Consider the following 19,936-nt stretch of genomic DNA (forward strand, 5'->3'; position numbering starts at 1 on the left):
CGCCCGTTCGGTGCTAGATCGAAACGGATCGTGGACGGATCATGGGACGACAGTGATTTGAATCACGAAGTTGTACCACTACATCAACCGCGTTTCTTAACGCTTCCCGCTTAGCGATCTACAAGGGTACGTAGATCTAATCTCCTCTCGTAGATGGACATCACCATGATAGGTCTTCGTGTGCGTAGGAATTTTTTTGTTTCCCATGCAATGTTCCCCGACATTCGATGACCGTCCTCAAGGGTCCGTTAGTGGAATCACGTCATATTGCATTGTGCAAGGGCGTGAGGATATTATGGTGGCCCTAGTGGCTTCTTGGGGAGCATTGTGCCTCGAGAGTGCTTCAAAGGGAGATTAGCATCCGCAAGGGTGTGAATTTTGGGATACATCATCGTCCCCGCATGCCCTACCCGAGCCCTTTACTTATGCACTTTACTTTGTCATAGCCATATTATTTCTTGTTATTTATCTTGCTATCACTTAGTTGTTTATCTTACTTAGCATAAGTTACTGGTGCACATAGATGAGCCTAGTTTTTTTTACGTTTTGCGCTTGAATAATTAAATGCTAGTTTTATTCCACATTTGTTCAAGCCTAAACCGTAATTATTTTAAAGCGCCTATTCACCCCCTCTAGGCGACATCCACATCCTTTCAATCGTCCCCTCAGATTTTGCTCCCCGCATCCACATATCTCATATCCAGACTCTCAAATTCATGCAAAACCATGCACGTTGATCACACAAACCATTATTGCACGTAAATAATAAATGTTTGTGCCGAATATAAATAGTGTTTACAATTTTTTTGAAGTGCACAATCAATCATCTGCCATTTGGTTTTCATTATGCGTCCATATATGCTCCACCACATCATTGAGTAGTTGCGCGTGCACCTGATGATCTTGAAGATTCTGATGCATCTGTAGAAATTCATAAGATGAGTTGCATCTTGATCTTCAGTGATTTCAACTTGTTCTCCAGGTACTTCAAAATTATTGATTTTGGCTACACCATCACCATCATTCTCGACAATGATATTGTACAAAATAACAGAACATGTCATCAGCTGCCACAAAGTTTCTGATTCCCACATCATTGCAGCGCCACGAACAATTTCCCCATCATGACCATCTCACCAACACATCTGTCGTAGTATCAAGTGGATGCATTCTTAGAGCAGCCGTGCACTTTTGCTTGGCCGAGAAAGAGAAATGACCACACCAATCCCTCGTGATCTTGAAGTACTCGTCATGTGACTCCACTCCGTCCATAATACGCAAAACAATGGTTTTCGCACGCGAAAACGGTGACGAAACCATGGATCATCCGGGAAAGTTTGGCTTGAAGCAAAGTAATCCTTGTGGAGTAGCTTTGCTCCAAATACCTTATCCTGATTGACCATTCTTCTTCCTTTGATTGATCCCTTAAAATTAAGAGTATGCTCCACTCGTCGATCCATTTCCTCTTGCATGGTCATGAGCATGATCATGTCTACTTCTTCGATCGAACCGACGAATCGAAGAAGTCATCTTGAATCATTTGATCAAGCTCTACATATTAACCGAACCCTTTTCGAGCTCTTTCAGCGATTATCGTTTTTCAGCCGTCCGTTTTAGCGATCTTGACGTTTCTGACCGTTAGATATGTCGTTCAGTTCGACATCCGACTCTCGTTGCTGGGTCAACTTTGTCCCCAAGCTCTACATATACGTATTGTAGCCCACCTACTCCCACCAACCCTCGCTAAAGTTCAACCTTTTTGTCACACTTGCTATCTCCTACTCCCACCTACCCTCCGTCTCCGAAGAAGCAGCGATGGCAGCGCCCGTGACGGTCTACGGGCCGGCGATCTCGCCGGCGGTGGCGCGCGTGGCGGCGTGCCTGCTGGAGAAGGACGTGCCGTTCCAGCTGGAGGCGGTGGACATGTCCAAGGGCGAGCACAAGTCCCCCTCCTTCCTCAAGCTCCAGCCCTTCGGCCAGGTCCCCGCCTTCAAAGACCACCTCACCACCGTCTTCGGTCGGTACCCACTCCCTCCCACCTCCTCTACTACTTCCGCAGCCAGCTTCTTCACATCTTGTTTTGCTTCCCTATGAATCAATTGCAAGTGCAGCTCGTTGACAAAGATGCACAATTTTTTACTCAGATCTGCATACGTTCAATCAGTAATTATCCAGTTTCTGAATTTAGCATAAATTCCAGTGTTGGCATGTTCATATGTGTGGATGATTGATTGATTGATTGACGGGCCCCTGAATGTGAAAGAAAAGAAAGAGATCTGTAAATGCCAGTTTGTGTTCACAAGTTGTATGGTTCATCTTTTGGCAGAGTCAAGGGCCATTTGCCGTTACATCTGTGACCAGTACTCGGACCGTGGCAACCGGACTCTCCTAGGCCGGCAAGAAGACGGCGCGGTAGGCCGTGCCGCCATCGAGCAATGGATAGAGTCCGAAGGCCAGGCATTTAACCCGCCGAGCTTGGCCATTGCATTCCAGCTCACCTTCGCGCCGCTCATGGGCATGGCCACCGACATGGCCGTGGTCGAGCAGAATGAGGCGAAGCTCGCCAAGGTGCTTGACGTGTACGAGGGGCGGCTGGCGGAGAGCCAGTATTTCGCCGGCGACGAGTTCACCCTTGCCGACCTTGTGCACATGCCCAACACTGATCTCCTCGTGAGCAAGACCGGCAAGGCGGGTCTGATCACCGAGAGAAAGAATCTTTCCAGATGGTGGGATGAGGTCTCGGCTCGTCCGTCATGGAAGAAGGTTGTCGAGTTGCAGAGTGCACCAAGGCCCCCTAGATCCTGATGCACCCTTCTTTTTTATCTGTCCAGCTTCTGGTGGCAATTAGTTACATTCTGTTATGTGTTGCCATCACTGTTAAAGTGTGAAATTTGAAAGACTCGGGCCGCTTTGTACTACATGTTATCCTGCTACGTGCTATGTATCTCTGTGTGTTATTATTGAGTTTATTATGCTTCCTAGGATATGTTTGTCTTGTTCTCAATGTAGTTGCTTTAGGAACTCGATCGCATTCCATAATCCGCATAAATCTACTCGTATTTTGAGACAATTATTTATAGGGCCGGCTCTATATTTTCCGGGGCCCTAGGGCCAAGTTTAAAAATAGACCCTTACGGATAATAAATATGTACGCATCTATAAATATACAGACGTAAAATATTAAAGTTTACATCTAACAACACATTTTTATTTAGAGACGTCTATAAATAATTGATAAACGCTTAAGTTATGTCATATCATGACAAAAGAAATAAATGAGTAGTGAAATATAACAAATAATATTCTCTGCTAGTTTGATTACCTCAAATAAGAATTAAGTTTTTATGAGCTCATCGGCAATAATACTTTAGTTCTTCACAAAAAATACTTCAGGATCGTCATTTGAATTATGATCATCATCTTGTCCGGGTTTAGATTCTTGCCTTTGATTACCAACACTATTTACCACCGGAAAAAACCTATTTAAATCACCTTTTTATGATTCAATTAGTTGATTCTTTTTCTTTTCTTTTCACAGCATCGGACTTTTGTGTCGGTGGCATTGTAACACCTAAGATTGTAAAGAGCAATCAGATCAACTGATCTAAGAGGACTAGGACGCTAGGCAAATATATAGGCAAACACACATTGTTCAGATTACCTTGAGCGAATGGGCGATCAAGGACACAGATTCATGGCCTGGACGATCTCCACTGCAGACACACTGCTCACCGGGTCAAGGCGGGCCATAGGAGGCGCAACCGTACAGCGATGCAGGCAGGCGGCCAAGGCGAGGCGACGAACGAACAGACAGGCGTTGTGGAATCTGGACGATCGATCGATGCCTTTTTCTTTCCCGATCAGCTGCCTTTTCCTCTCCCGACCAGATACATTTTTTTAGCCCGTATAACAACAGAAGTATACATACACATATGCAGTGATGCCCCCCACAAAACATGGGCCCTTGGGCGTCGCCCATGTTCGCCTAGGTCCAGAGCCGGCCCTACTTTCAGTGGGTCATCCTGCCAATCTCTTTACCTATTAATTTTTACTCCCTCCTCTTCCAAATTATTTGAACTTCTATATTTCTCCTAAGCTAAACTTATTTAAGTTTGACCAAGTCTATAGAAAAATCTGCTAATGTCTACAACCTCGTAAAGCTATTAGCCCCCTCCCCCCCCCCCCCTCCCTCCCTCTTGAATTTTGAGCCTAAAGCTTACTAGAATTTTAACTCACAAAGTATGGGTTATATCCCGGAAAAATTATACCATTAGATTCATATTTGAAGGATGTTTCTAATGAGTTTAAGCATGGCAATCCGAAAGTTTTTCATGAGAACTTTAGTTCACGCGAGGTTGGCAAACAGGGCAATTTTTTGACTAAAAAAAAACAAACTGGGACAAAGTTGCCATGTCTTAACAACTAAACTTGCCACCTCGCGTCAACTAAAGTTGCCATAAAAAAAAATGTTCCAGGTGACAATCTTAAAATCCGAACGTCCGGGATTTATCGGGGTCCTTTTTTATGATATATAATGCATAATTTATTAATAAAATAATGGGTAGAAAATAGGCCCAAAACTCAAAGGGACTAATAAACCCGGGCATACAACATCAAATTGTTGATCCAGGCCTTAAGATAGGTGATTTTGGAGTTAGGTGATACATATATAAGGTAATGCAAGAGTGACACATCTTGATTCAATTGTTGATCCATAGATTGTCTCATTGGCAGTGTTGATTGTGGTATATGATTCGAAGAAGACAAGAAGTGCGAGTTGTCATTTGTAGTATTTGGCCTTCTCAAATATACTCGGATAAGTCCATTCTGGGCTATGATGAAAGTTGAGAAACAAATAGTCCTGGCAAATTCAAGGCACCACAAATACTCAAAGAATTCAATGGTGTGTTAAGCTGATAGTATTACTGTCTGAAGTGCAAGCTGAATAATGCTGATTTCAGTTGCCGAGAATGAGATGCTGACTATAACTTAGGTTAATGCATTTTGGCAGTTTCTTATTTTGCCTCTTCATACTATTCTCAGTAATCTAATATGTAAAACCTAAGCAAATGAGTTCACCTTGTCATTTTACTGGCACTACTCCTCATAATTCAGGTATGTTATTCTACCAGTTATCTAAATCTATGCACATTGAGAGATGCCGTTTGTTTTTTCTTCCATCAAATCAACGGTTGAATTATACCTGACTCCATGTGGGAGACATTACTTTATGCCGAAATTTTTATTCTTGTACCCAGGCAGAAGTCATCAGATCTTCATTACAGCTGGTACTTGATGCCAATCTTCTTGCTTATCCTAGCAAAATTAAATTTGTCAATTGTCCCAAACCATCCATACAACATCACGAGCTCCTCGTATACCCTTTTTTCTCTCAGTCAAGTAATCAAAGACAGGATTGTAAATAAATAATGCTATATATTTTGCAGGGCTTGTTTTCTACAACAGACACTATGATTGCTGCAAGCAAGAATCCAGAACCACACTTTCTCTTTACACTTTCCCTTTCCAATTGTAAAATACTGTGCTAAGCAGCAAGAGCAAGGCAAGTATGGAATTTCCACCTTTTCTTTCTTCAAATACCTCGCATTGAAATCTGTTGTCACCATTCCTCATTGCCATTGCATAGCTTGAGAAAGAGATCAATCAAGCCAAAGAGAAAGGATGGCATCAGGCTTGCAAGTGTTTGGCCAGCCAGCATCTACCGATGTTGCCAGGGTTCTGACATGCCTCTTTGAGAAGAATTTGGAGTTCGATCTTGTCCGCATTGACACATTCAAGAGGGAGCACAGGCTTCCTGAGTTCATTAGGCTGCGGGTAGGATGCTTCAATCACTTTTCATTCAGTTTCAGGAAGTCTTGAATTAGTTAAAACATGTACTAATTCTTCCATTTGTCTTTTTCAGGATCCAAGTGGACAAGTGACATTCAAGCATGGTGACAAGACTCTTGTTGGTAAGGAGAACATGAACACAGCTATATATCATGTTACATTTCTGGATTCACTTTCTTTTGAGGGTTGAAATGCAACTTGAACCTTCTGTGCAGATCCAAGGGCTATTTGCCGGTACCTCTGTACCCAGTTCCCAAACCAGGGAAACAGGAACCTCTATGGGACTGGTTCTCTGGAACGGGCCTCAATAGAACAGTGGCTGCAAGCAGAGGCTCAGAACTTCAACCCTCCCAGCTCGGCCCTCGTGTTTCAGCTGGCATTTGCTCCTGTTTTGGAAATCCCTCAAGACCACATGGTCATTGCAGAGAATGAGAGGAAGCTTCAGCAAGTCCTCAACGTCTACGATGAAATACTCTCGAAGAACGAGTACCTGGCTGGCGATGAGTTCACCCTGGCTGACCTCTGTCACCTTCCGGACTCGCAGTACATTGTGAGCTCGGAGGGGGGGATGAAGCTCTTCACCTCCAGGAAAAATGTGGCGAGGTGGTTCGACCAAATCTCGAGCCGCAAGACGTGGGAGCAGGTTGTCAAGATGCAAATGGAGCATCCTGGCGCGTTCGAGTAGCGCCTTGGTGGTCGCAAGCAAGTGTCGAGCTCATATCGAAGAGCTCTCTACGTTTATCGATCTTATTTTCATGTGTTCTTTCGTCATCGTTGCTACTTGTGCTGTCGTCGTTTACTGAATCCCCATCAACGTTGTCTTGTGAACCAGAATAATATGACGCCTGTTTGTGATGTATTGTGTACATCGGCTGCTTAAAATGCGTTTGCCCTTGTCCACTGAATAAAACCATATGTATGTTTTATCAGGTGTATATTTCACTAGTTTCATTTTCAGCCAGTTCTAGTTTGCAAAGGTTGCTGTATTTAGATGTTCTATCAATTTGCATTCCGCTTGCATATTTCGTGCATAGCGGGAGATATTGTGAGACATAATGTTGAACATATTGTATAGGTCCACGTTGTGTATGTGCACTCGTCACGTCTCCCTCCTCCTGTAACTTGGGAGACAAGACTTGACTGCCCCCTTTACCTATATATATGCCATGTGCATGATCAATAGAATTATTTATGCACAAATCTCTTTCTACATGGTATCAGTTTTCCCTACGATCCTCTACCATACCGCTTCCGCCAAACCCTAGCCGGGCCGCCGCCGCCGCACCCTCTACCTGCCGCCGCCGCCGCCCTCGATCGCCGCCGCATACTCTCCTGGCCGCCGCCGCCTCCTCCTTCTCTCCCCTCGCCGCCGCCGCGCCTCCCAACCCCAAACGCCGCCGCCACCCCTCTTAAAAACCCTAAGCCGCCGCAGCCATCCAATCTCCACCACCCTAGCCGCCGCCGCTCGTCTCTCTCCTCGCCGCCATGTCCTCCAACGCCTCTACCTACTCCAACCCCTTGGTCGGACCCGATCCCGCCGTTGTACGCGACATCAACATCCATGACCGCGTCCCCGTCATCCTCGACGCGACCGACTCCATGTTCTTCACGTGGAAGACGTACTTCTCGCTCCTCTTCCGCGAGAACAATCTCGTGGATCACATTGATGGCTCCGTCGACTCCCGCACCATGGTGGGCGACTCCGAGTGGACCGCCATCGACGCCATGCTCATCCGGTGGTTCTTCACCACCATCTCCAAGGACTTGTTCCACACCGTCGTGAGCGATAGCGACGATGCCCGCGCCGTCTGGGTCAAGCTCAATGGCCTCTTCACCGACAACAAGCTTCAACGCCGTGTTTTTCTGCAGCAGGATTTTTTCTACTGTCATCAAGATGATCAGTCCATTGATGACTATTGCCGCCGCCTGAAGACGTTGGCGGATGACCTCCGCGACATCGGCGCCAAGGTGGCTGATGACCTCCTCCTCAGCACACTCGCCGCCAGCCTCAACGAGGACTTCGGCAATGCCGCCGCCAACCTCACTCTCATGCCGGAGCCCTCCTTCCCCAAGTTCGTGGCATACTTGCGGTTGGAGGAGCGCCGGATGAAGGGCGTCAAGAAGCACGTGCAACATCACGCCCTCGCCGCCGGCACGTCTCGTGGCGCCCCGTCGCCCGCTGCCGCTCCGGCCCCACGGTCGCAGCCCCCTCCCTCTGGGCCGCCGGGATTCTTTCCCCACCCGGCCGGACCGCCCGCTGCTCCCCAGCCGCAAGGGGGTGGCCGCCGCGGCAACCGCCGTGGTGGCGGCCGCAAGCAGCAGCAATCCCATGGGGGGGCCTTACCCAGCCGCAGCTGCCGCTTCAGGCCAACCCGCCATGGTCATATGGCGCCAACCCATGGACCGGCGTCGTCCATGCGTAGTCCATGCCGGTTCCACGGGCTCCCGCGCCGGGCATCCTTGGCCCCCGCCCGGCAGGTCACCAGGCGTACCTCGCTGCGCCGGGCGCCGGCCCCTATCTGGCCCCTGCCTACGGCGCTCCGGGTGGCTACAGTGCCGCCCTGGCTCCCACCTACGGCGGGTACTATCCGCCTCAGGTGTCTTCACCGTGGGACCCGTCCCTGCTCGCCGCACTTCACTCGGCCCCGTCGCCCTCCACTTATGGCGGTGGAGGTGACTAGTTCCTGGACTCGGGCGCCACCGCTCATATGACTGCCCATCCCGGTAACCTCATGTCTTCCACTCGTGTCCATCCTCCCACCCGTATCACCGTTGGTAACGGTTCCTCCCTACCCATCACTCATGTCGGTCATACCTCGTTTCCTTCCGCCATCAGTCCTATTCACATGTCTAATGTTCTAGTTTCTCCTGACTTAGTTACTAATTGTCTCTGTTCGTCAACTCACTCGTGACAATCCTATTACCATTGAATTTGACGCTGCTGGTTTTTCTGTGAAGGACGCCCATACACGGATGGTTCTCTTCCGATGTGACAGCCCAGGCCCCCTCTACTCGGTGCATCGCCCCGCCGCCACCACCACCCGTCCAACCGCCTTTGCCGCCAGCGTTTATCTTTGGCACGCTCGCCTTGGTCATCCCAACTCCACTGCCTTGCGTCAAATTCTTCAAAGTTTTTCATTCTCATGTAATAAGGTTGAGAACCACACTTGTGAGGCCTGCTGCCTTGGCAAACATGTGCGTCTTCCGTTTAGCGAGTCCACACACATTTCCACCTTTCCGTTTCAATTGCTACATAGTGATGTTTGGACGTCCCCGGTTGCAAGCAACACGGGTTATTTATATTACTTGGTGATCTTGGATGATTTTTCACATTATGTGTGGACCTTTCCTCTTCGTCGCAAGTCCGACGCTCTCGCCACACTCACCGCCTTTTATGCCTATGTCACCACCCAGTTTGGTCGTCCCATCCTAGCCTTGCAAACTGACAACGGAAAAGAATTTGACAACGCAGCTTTTCGCCACCTGCTTGCGTCCCACGGCACCACCTTCCGCCTCACCTGCCCATACACATCCCAACAAAATGGTCGTGCCGAGCATGTCCTTCGTACTCTCAACGATTGTGTCCGCACGTTGCTCTTTCACTCCAACGTGCCCCTCGTTTCTGGCCGGATGCCCTTGCAACCGCCAGCCTTCTCCTTAACATTCGCCCAACTTAAACTCGCCCCTCGGTCGCTTCCTTGTATATTCCTTGGTTACCCATCCAATACCAAAGGTTACCGGTGCTATGATCCAGTCTCTCATCGTGTCTTCACTTCATGGCACGTGTACTTTGATGAGCTGGTGTTTCCGTTTCAGCAGGTACCCCCCACCTCGGCGCCTTCTGCCATGCGGCTCGCCCCTGCTACCACCCCTGGCGAGCCGCACACCCAGTCGCACCGCGCCACCCTGGCCATGCCTACGCCTCGGGCCGGCTCTTCTGGTGCCCCGACTGCCGTGGTTGCCCCCCTGGCTGTGGCTCCCTAGGTGGCTCCCGACGTCGCCCCCGCTACCCCGGACCCCGGCGTGGTCCTGGCCGGCGCCCCCTCGGCTACCGGCGCCCCCTCGGCGCCTGGCATGGCTGCCGTAGTCCCCGACGCGCCTGCAGGCGCCCCCTTGGCACCCCAGCCGACTACGCCCGTACCACATCACGGTGTGGTTACCCGGGCCTGGACTGGGTCACTTCGTCCCAGCACACGCTACGGTGCCGACGAGTACGCGTGTGCCGCCTCCACCTCGACCTCAGCTTCGCTCCCTATTGGGGAACGTCGCGTGGGAAACAGACATTTTCCTACGCGCACGAAGACCTATCATGGTGATGTCCATCTACGAGAGGGGATTTCCGATCTACGTACCCTTGTAGATCGCATAGCAGAAGCGTTAGTGAACGCGGTTGATGTAGTGGAACGTCCTCACGTCCCTCGATCCGCCCCGCGAACGGTACCACGAACCGTCCCGCGATCCGTCCCACGATCTAGTGCCGAACGGACGGCACCTCCGCGTTCAGCACACGTACAGCTCGACGATGATCTCGGCCTTCTTGATCCAGCAAGAGAGACGGAGAGGTAGATGAGTTCTCCCGCAGCATGACGGCGCTCCGGAGGTTGGTGGTGATCTGATCTCGGCAGGGCTCCGCCCGAGCTCCGCAGAAACACGATCTAGAGGTAAAACCGTGGAGATATGTGGTCGGGCTGCCGTGGCAAAGTTGTCTCAAATCAGCCCTAAAACCTCCATATATATAGGGGGGAGAGGGGGAGCCTTGCCTTGGGGTCCAAGGACCCCCAAGGGGTTCGGCCGAGCCAAGGGGGGAAGTCCTCCCCTTCCAAACCGAATCGAACTAGGTTTGGAAGGTGGAGTCCTTCCCCTTTTTCCCACCTCCTCTTTTTTTTTCTCTTTGATTTTCTTCCTATGGCGCATAGGGCCTTCTTGGGCTGTCCCACCAGCCCACTAAGGGCTGGTGCGCCACCCCCAAGGCCTATGGGTTTCCCCGGGGTGGGTTGCCCCCCCCCCCCGGTGAACACCCGGAACCCATTCGTCATTCCCGGTACATTCCCGGTAACTCCGAAAACCTTCTGGTAATCAAATGAGGTCATCCTATATATCAATCTTCGTTTCCGGACCATTCCGAAAACCCTCGTGACGTCCGTGATCTCATCCGGGACTCCGAACAACATTCGGTAACCAACCATATAACTCAAATACGCATAAAACAACATCGAACCTTAAGTGTGCAAACCCTGCGGGTTCGAGAACTATGTAGACATGACCCGAGTGACTCCTCGGTCAATATCCAATAGCGGGACCTGGATGCCCATATTGGATCCTACATATTCTACGAAGATCTTATCGTTTGAACCTCAGTGTCAAGGATTCATATAATCCCGTATGTCATTCCCTTTGTCCTTCGGTATGTTACTTGCCCGAGATTCGATCGTCAGTATCCGCATACCTATTTCAATCTCGTTTACCGGCAAGTCTCTTTACTCATTCCGTAATACAAGATCCCTCAACTTACACTAAGTCACATTGCTTGCAAGGCTTGTGTGTGATGTTGTATTACCGAGTGGGCCCTGAGATACCTCTCCGTCACACGGAGTGACAAATCCCAGTCTCGATCCATACTAACTCAACGAACACCTTCGGAGATACCTGTAGAGCATCTTTATAGTCACCCAGTTACGTTGCGACGTTTGATACACACAAAGCATTCCTCCGATGTCAGTGAGTTATATGATCTCATGGTCATAGGAACAAATACTTGACACGCAGAAAACAGTAGCAACAAAAATGACACGATCAACATGCTATGTCTATTAGTTTGGGTCTAGTCCATCACATGATTCTCCTAATGATGTGATCCCGTTATCAAGTGACAACACTTGCCTATGGTCAGGAAACCATGACCATCTTTGATCAATGAGCTAGTCAACTAGAGGCTTACTAGGGACAGTGTTTTGTCTATGTATCCACACGTGCACCGTGTTTCCAATCAATACAATTATAGCATGGATAAGAAACGATTATCATGAAGTAACAAATATAATAATAACTAATTTATTATTACCTCTAGGGCATATTTCCAACAGTCTCCCACTTGCACTAGAGTCAATAATCTAGTTCACATCACCATGTGATTTCAACGAATCCAACACCCATATAGTTCTGGGGTCTAATCACGTCTTGCTCGTGAGAGAGGTTTTAGTCAACGGTTCTGGAACTTTCAGATCCGTGCGTTCTTTACAAATCTTTATGTCATCTTATAGATGCTGCTACTACGTGCTATTCGGAAATGCTCCAAATATCTACTCTACTATACGAATCCGTTTCACTACTCATAGTTATTTGGATTAGTGTCAAAGCTTGCATCGACGCAACCCTTTACGACGAACTCTTTAACCACCTCCATAATCGAGAAAAATTCCTTAGTCTATTTAGTTACTAAGGATAACTTTGACCGCTGATCAGTGATTCAATCCTGGATCACTCTGTGTACCTCTTAACAGACTTGCTGCAAGGCACACATCAGGTGCGGTACTCAGCATGGCATACTTTAGAGTCTACGGCTAAGGCATAGAAGACGACCTTCGTCTATTCTCTTTATTCTGCCGGGGTCAGGTTTTGAGTATTACTCTAATTCACACCTCACAACACAACCAAGAACTCCTTCTTTCCTGGTCTATTTTGAACTCCTTCAAAAACTTGTCAAGGCATGCATCTTGTTGAAACTTCTATTAAGCGCTTTCGATCTATCTCCATAGATCTTTGATGATCAACGTTCAAGTAGCGCAATCCAGGTATTCCTTTGAAAACTCCTTTCAAACAACCTTGTATGCTTTATAGAAATTCTACATTACTTCTGATCCACAATATGTCAACCACATATACTTATCAGAAATTCTATAGTGCTCCCACTCACTTCTTTGGAAATACAAGTTTCTCATAAACCTTGTACAAACCCAAAATCTTTGATCATCTCATCAAAGTGTATATTCCAACTCCGAGATGCTTGCACCAGTCCATTGAAGGATCGCTGGAGCTTGCATACTTGCTAGTGTCCTTAGGATCAACAAAACCTCCTAGTTGTATCACATACAATGTTTGCTCAAGGAAACCGTCGAGGAAACAATGTTTTGACATCCTATGTGCAATATTTCATAAATAATGCAGTAACTACTAACATAATTCTAACAGACTTTTAGCATCGCTACGAGTGAGAAATTCTCACCATAGTCAACTGTTTGATCTTGTCGGAAACATCTTTGCGACAAGTCAAGCTTTTCTTAATAGTGACTTATCACCATCATCGTCTGTCTTCCTTTTAAAGATCCATCTTTACTCAATAGTCCTATGACCATCAAGTAGTTCTTCCAAAGTCTACACTTTGTTTTCATACATGGATACTCTCTCGGATTTCATGGCTTCCAGCCATCTGTCGGAATCCAAGCCCACCATTGCTTTCTCCATAACTCGTAGGTTCACTGTTGCTCAAAAACATGACCTCCAAGACAGGGTTACCGTACCACTCTGCAGTAGTACGCGATCTTGTCAACCTACGAGGCTTGTAGTAACTTGATCTGATGCTCGATGATCACCATCATCAGCTTTCACTTCAATTGGTGTAGACGCCACAGGAACAACTTCCTGCGCCCTGCTACACACTAGTTGAAGTGATGGTTCAATAACCTCATCAAGTTCTACCACCCTCCCACTCAATTCTTTCGAGAGAAACCTTTCCTCGAGAAAGGATCCGTTTCTAGAAACAAACACTTTGCTTTCGGATCTGAGATAGGAGATGTACCCAACTGTTTTGGATATCCTATGAAGATGCATTTATCCGCTTTGGGTTCGAGCTTATCAGACTGAAACTTTTTCACATAAGTGTCGAAGCCCCAAATTTTCAAGAAACGACAGTTTAGATTTCTCTAAACCTCAGTCTATACTGTGTCATCTCAACGGAAATACGCGGTGCCCTATTTAAAGTGAATGCGGTTGTCTCTAATGCATAACCCATAAACGATAGTTGTAATTCGATAAGAGACATCATAGCATGCACCATACCAAATAGTGCGTGGCTATGACGTTCACACACATCATCACACTATCATGTTCCAGGTGGCATGAACTGCGAAACAATTTCCACATTGTCTTAACTGCGTACCAAAACTCGTAACTCAGATATTCATTTCTATGATCATATCGTAGACAGTTTATCCTCTTGTTACGACGAACTTCACTCCTAAAACAGAATTGAACCTTTCAATATTTCAGACTTGTGATTCATTAAGTAAATACTCTTGTATCTGTTCAAATCGTCATTGAAGTAAGAACATAATGATATCCACTGCGTGCCTCAGCACCTATTGGACTGCATACATCAAAATGTATCACTTCCAACAAGTTACTATCTTGTTTCATCTCAATGAAAACAAGGCCTTGCTCATGTGGTATGATTTGCATGTCACTAGTGATTCAAAATCAAGTGAGTATCAAGATCCATCAGCATGGAGCCTCTTCATGCAATTTATACCAACATGACTCAAGCGGCAGTGCCACAAGTAAGTGGTACTATCATCATTACCTCGTATATTTTGGCACCAATATCATGAACATGTGTAACACTACGATCGAGATTCAATAAACCATTGAAGGTGATTATTCAAGCAAATAGAGTAACCATTATTCTCTTTAAATGAATAATCGTATTGCAATAAACACGATCCAATCATGTTCATGCTTAACGCAAGCACCAAATAACAATTATTTAGGTTTAACACCAATCCCGATGGTAGAGGGAGCGTGCGACGTTTGATCATATCAATCTTGGAAACACTTCCAACACGTATCGTCACCTCGCCTTTAGCTAGTCTCCGTTTATGCCGTAGCTTTCATTTCGTGTTACTAATCACTTAGCAACCGAACCGGTATCCAATACCCTTGTGCTACTAGGAGTACTAGTAAAGTACACATCAACATCATGTATATCAAATATACTTCTTTCGACTTTTGCCAGCCTTCTTATCTACCAAGTATCTAGAGTTGCTCCGCCTCAGTGACCGTTCCCCTCATAGCAGAAGCACTTAGTCCTGGGCTTGGGTTTAATCTGGGGTCTCTTCATTAGTGCAACAACTGCTTTGCCGTTTCACGAAGTATCCCTTCTAGCCCTTGCCTTTCTCGAAACTTAGTGGTTTTACTAACCATCAACTATTGATGCTCCTTCTTGATTTCTACTTTCGCAGTGTCAAACATCGCGAATCGCTCAAGGATCATTGTATCTATCCTTGATATGTTATAGTTCATCACGAAGCTCTCACAGCTTGGTGGCAGTGACTTTGGAGAACCATCACTATCTTATCTGGAAGATCAACTCCCACTTGATTCAAGCGATTGTCGTACTCAGATAATCTGAGCACACGCTCAATGATTGAGCTTTTCTCCTCTACTTCGTGGACAAAGAATCTTGTCGGAGGTCTCATACCTCTTAACAAGGGCACAAGCATGAAATCACAATTTCATCTCTTTAGAACATCTCTTATGTTCCGTGACGTTTCAAAACGTCTTCGGCGCCTTGCTTTTAAGCCATTAAGTATTTTGTACTGAACTATCGTGTAGTCATCAGAAACGTGTATGTCGGATGTTCACAACATCTATAGACGATCCTTGAGGTGCAGCACACCGAGTGGTGCATTAAGGACATAAGCCTTCTGCGCAGCAACGAGGACAATCCTCGGCTTTACAGACTCAGTCTGCAAAGTTTGCTACTATCAACTTTCAACTAAATTTTCTCTAGGAACATATAAAAACAGTAGAGCTATAGCGCAAGCTACATCGTAATTCGCAAAGACCATTAGACTATGTTCATGACAATTAGTTCAATTAATCATATTACTTAAGAACTCCCACTCAAAAAGTACATCTCTCTAGTCATTTGAGTGGTACATGATCCAAATCCACTATCTCAAGTCTGATCATCACGTGAGTCGAGAATAGTTTCAGTGGTAAGCATCTCTATGCTAATCATATCAACTATACGATTCATGCTCGACCTTTCAGTCTCATGTGTTCCGAGGCCATGTCTGCACATGCTAGGTTTGTCAAGCTTAACCCGAGTGTTCCGCGTGTGCAACTGTTTTGCACCCGTTGTATGTGAACGTTGAGTCTATCACACCCGATCATCACGTGGTGTCTCGAAACGAAGAACTGTCGCAACGGTGCACAGTCGGGGAGAACACAATTTCGTCTTGAAATTTTAGTGAGAGATCACCTCATAATGCTACCGTCGTTCTAAGCAAGATAAGGTGCATAAAGGATTAACATCACATGCAATTCATAAGTGACATGATATGGCCATCATCATGTGCTTCTTGATCTCCATCACCAAAGCACCGGCACGATCTTCTTGTCACCGGCGTCACACCATGATCTCCATCATCATGATCTCCATCAACGTGTCGCCATCGGGGTTGTCGTGCTACTCATGCTATTACTACTAAAGCTACGTCCTAGCAATATAGTAAACGCATCTGCAAGCACAAACGTTAGTTTAGAGACAACCCTATGGCTCCTGCCGGTTGCCGTACCATCGACGTGCAAGTCGATATTAACTATTACAACATGATCATCTCATACATCCAATATATCACATCACATCGTTGGCCATATCACATCACAAGCATACCCTGCAAAAACAAGTTAGACGTCCTCTAATTGTTGTTGCATGTTTTAGGTCGTGACCATGGGTATCTAGTAGGATCGCATCTTACTTACGCAAACACCACAACGGAGATATATGAATTGCTATTTAACCTCATCCAAGGACCTCCTCGGTCAAATCCGATTCAACTAAAGTTGGAGAAACCGACACTCGCCGGTCATCTTTGAGCAACGGAGTTACTCGTAGCGATGAAACCAGTCTCTCGTAAGCGTACGAGTAATGTCGGTCCGAGCCGCTTCGATCCAACAATACCGCGGAATCAAGAAAAGACTAAGGAGGGCAGCAAAACGCACATCACCACCCACAAAAACTTTTGTGTTCTACTCGAGATAACATCTACGCATGAACCTAGCTCATGATGCCACTGTTGGGGAACGTCGCGTGGGAAACAAAATTTTTCCTACGCGCACGAAGACCTATCATGGTGATGCCCATCTACGAGAGGGGATTTCCGATCTATGTACCCTTGTAGATCGCACAGCAGAAGCGTTAGTGGACGCGGTTGATGTAGTGGAACGTCCTCACTCCCTCGATCCGCCCCGCGAACCGTCCCACGAACCGTCCCGCGATCCGTCCCACGATCTAGTGCCGAACGGACGGCACCTCCGCGTTCAGCACACGTACAGCTCGGCGATGATCTCGGCCTTCTTGATCCAGCAAGAGAGACGGAGAGGTATATGAGTTCTCCGGCAGCGTGACGGCGCTCCGGAGGTTGGTGGTGATCTGATCTCGGTAGGGCTCCGCCCCAGCTCCGCAGAAACGCGATCTAGAGGTAAAACCGTGGAGATATGTGGTCGGGCTGCCGTGGCAAAGTTGTCTCAAATCAGCCCTAAAACCTCCATATATATAGGGGGAAGAGAGGGAGCCTTGCCTTGGGGTCCAAGGACCCCCAAGGGGTTCGGCCGAGCCAAGGGGGGAAGTCCTCCCCTTCCAAACCGAATCCAACTAGGTTTGGAAGGTGGAGTCCTTCCCCTTTTTCCCACCTCCTCTTTTTTTCTTTTCTCTTTGATTTTCTTCCTATGGCGCATAGGGCCTTCTTGGGCTGTCCCACCAGCCCACTAAGGGCTGGTGCGCCACCCCCAAGGCCTATGGGCTTCCCCGGGGTGGGTTGCCCCCCCCCCCCCGGTGAACACCCGGAACCCATTCGTCATTCCCGGTAACTCCGAAAACCTTCCGGTAATCAAATGAGGTCATCCTATATATCAATCTTCGTTTCCGGACCATTCCGGAAACCCTCGTGACGTCCGTGATCTCATACGGGACTCCGAACAACATTCGGTAACCAACCATATAACTCAAATACGCATAAAACAATGTCGAACCTTAAGTGTGTAGACCCTGCGGGTTCGAGAACTATGTAGACATGACCCGAGTGACTCCTCGGTCAATATCCAATAGGGGGACCTGGATGCCCATATTGGATCCTACATATTCTACGAAGATCTTATTGTTTGAACCTCAGTGTCAAGGATTCATATAATCCCGTATGTCATTCCCTTTGTCCTTCGGTATGTTACTTGCCCGAGATTCGATCGTCAGTATCCGTAAACCTATTTCAATCTCGTTTACCGGCAAGTCTGTTTACTCGTTCCGTAATACAAGATCCCGCAACTTACACTAAGTCACATTGCCTGCAAGGCTTGTGTGTGATGTTGTATTACCGAGTGGGCCCTGAGATACCTCTCCGTCACACGGAGTGACAAATCCCAGTCTCGATCCATACTAACTCAACGAACACCTTCGGAGATACCTGTGGAGCATCTTTATAGTCACCCAGTTACGTTGCGACGTTTGATACACACAAAGCATTCCTCCGGTGTCAGTGAGTTATATGATCTCATGGTCACAGAAACAAATACTTGATACGCAGAAAACAGTAGCAACAAAAATGACACGATCAACATGCTACGTCTATTAGTTTGGGTCTAGTCCATCACATGATTCTCCTAATGATGTGATCCCGTTATCAAGTGACAACACTTGCCTATGGTGAGGAAACCTTGACCATCTTTGATCAACGAGCTAGTCAACTAGAGGCTTACTAGGGACAGTGTTTTGTCTATGTATCCACACATGCACTGTGTTTCCAATCAATACAATTATAGCATGGATAATAAACGATTATCATGAACTAAGAAATATAATAATAACTAATTTATTATTGCCTCTAGGGCATATTTCCAACACTCCCCACTTCCGCACATGCAGCCCTTCGGGACCCGAACTGGATCGGTGCAATGCGTGAGGAGTTTGACGCTCTTCAGCGCAACCGCACGTGGCAACTTGTGTCGCGGCCCCCTCGTGCCAATGTCATCACCGGCAAGTGGGTCTTCCGCGTCAAGACTCGCCCCGACGGTTCCCTCGAGCGCTACAAAGCGCGGTGGGTCGTGCGTGGTTTTCACCATGCTCCAGCGTGGACTCCACTGACACCTTCGCCCCTGCAGCTTGCTGCTTCTCGTACCTGGCCAGTTCACCAGCTCGATGTGTCCAATGCGTTCTTGCATGGCCATCTCGACGAGCAGGTGTTCTGTCAGCAGCCCACTGGTTTCGTCGACTCCACTCATCCGGATCACGTGTGCTTGCTTGCTCGTTCTCTGTACGGGTTGAAGCAGGCTCCTCGGGCGTGGTACCAGCGGATTGCAGCCTTTCTCCAGCAGCAGGGGTTCCGGTCCACACGGTCCGATGCCTCTCTGTTTGTCTACCATCAGGGAGCTGCCACCGCGTACCTTCTCCTGTACGTCGACGACATCATCCTGACTGCATCTTCGCCAGCACTGCTTCAGCTGATCACCAGTCGCCTTCGCGCTGAGTTTGCCCTCAAGGACTTGGGAGCTCTTCACTACTTCCTTGGCATTGAGGTCACTCGCAGTGCTACTGGTTTTCACCTCCAGCAGCACAAGTAAATCTGAGAATGGTTTCATACTTGAACCATACTTGAACCATACCCATTCATTTATCTCTCAAAACCATACTTGAACCATACCCATTTAGTGTCATTTTTAGCCCAACCAAAACCAAACCCACTATTTTTTCCACCCAAACCAATTTAAACCCAAAACATAACCGTGGGTTTAAACCCAGTATATAACCATGGGTTTGCTTTAATGTACATATGATTACATAAATTGACATGTTAAGAAACAAATGAGATAGAAAAGGCATAAGTGCATCTACAACGGTTTAGAAACAAAGTAATCCTTGAGATACATTCAACACACAGTAAGAGGCAAAAAGAACATGCTCGTGGTTGAAAAGCTCACTAACAAGTGTATTAAAACCAAATTGTTTAGCGAAAGCACAAGAAAACACTTCCGATTTTCATCTGTTGTTTCCCCATAATACATAATTATATAGTGCATTACAGCATGCACGCGGATC

The 19,936-nt window shown here is 47.2% G+C and overlaps 2 protein-coding genes across 2 annotated transcripts; both read left to right on the plus strand.

Annotated features, from left to right (window-relative positions):
* Positions 1 to 1,738: 1,738 nt before the first annotated feature.
* LOC123449749 (glutathione S-transferase F11-like) lies at positions 1,739 to 2,918 on the plus strand. Its single transcript, XM_045127070.1, has 2 exons — positions 1,739 to 2,017; positions 2,327 to 2,918. Exons 1-2 carry the CDS (start codon positions 1,816 to 1,818, stop codon positions 2,803 to 2,805), a joined length of 681 nt encoding a protein of 226 aa, XP_044983005.1. The 5' UTR covers positions 1,739 to 1,815; the 3' UTR covers positions 2,806 to 2,918.
* Positions 2,919 to 5,612: 2,694 nt separating this feature from the next.
* Positions 5,613 to 6,785, plus strand: LOC123449750 (glutathione S-transferase F10-like). The gene is made up of 3 exons (XM_045127071.1): positions 5,613 to 5,835; positions 5,924 to 5,972; positions 6,066 to 6,785. Exons 1-3 carry the CDS (start codon positions 5,683 to 5,685, stop codon positions 6,533 to 6,535), a joined length of 672 nt encoding a protein of 223 aa, XP_044983006.1. The 5' UTR covers positions 5,613 to 5,682; the 3' UTR covers positions 6,536 to 6,785.
* Positions 6,786 to 19,936: the final 13,151 nt, after the last annotated feature.

The sequence above is a fragment of the Hordeum vulgare genome, chromosome 4H (assembly GCF_904849725.1).
Source record: "Hordeum vulgare subsp. vulgare chromosome 4H, MorexV3_pseudomolecules_assembly, whole genome shotgun sequence".
Lineage (NCBI taxonomy): Eukaryota > Viridiplantae > Streptophyta > Magnoliopsida > Poales > Poaceae > Hordeum > Hordeum vulgare.

Coding starts and splice junctions, on each gene's coding strand:
- LOC123449749 (XM_045127070.1), top strand. CDS start 1,816: ATGGCAGCGCCCGTGACGGTCTACGGGCCGGCGATCTCGCCGGCGGTG. Junction 2,018..2,326: donor CCACCTCACCACCGTCTTCG/GTCGGTACCCAC, acceptor ATCTTTTGGCAG/AGTCAAGGGCCATTTGCCGT.
- LOC123449750 (XM_045127071.1), top strand. CDS start 5,683: ATGGCATCAGGCTTGCAAGTGTTTGGCCAGCCAGCATCTACCGATGTT. Junction 5,836..5,923: donor CTGAGTTCATTAGGCTGCGG/GTAGGATGCTTC, acceptor TGTCTTTTTCAG/GATCCAAGTGGACAAGTGAC. Junction 5,973..6,065: donor TGGTGACAAGACTCTTGTTG/GTAAGGAGAACA, acceptor CCTTCTGTGCAG/ATCCAAGGGCTATTTGCCGG.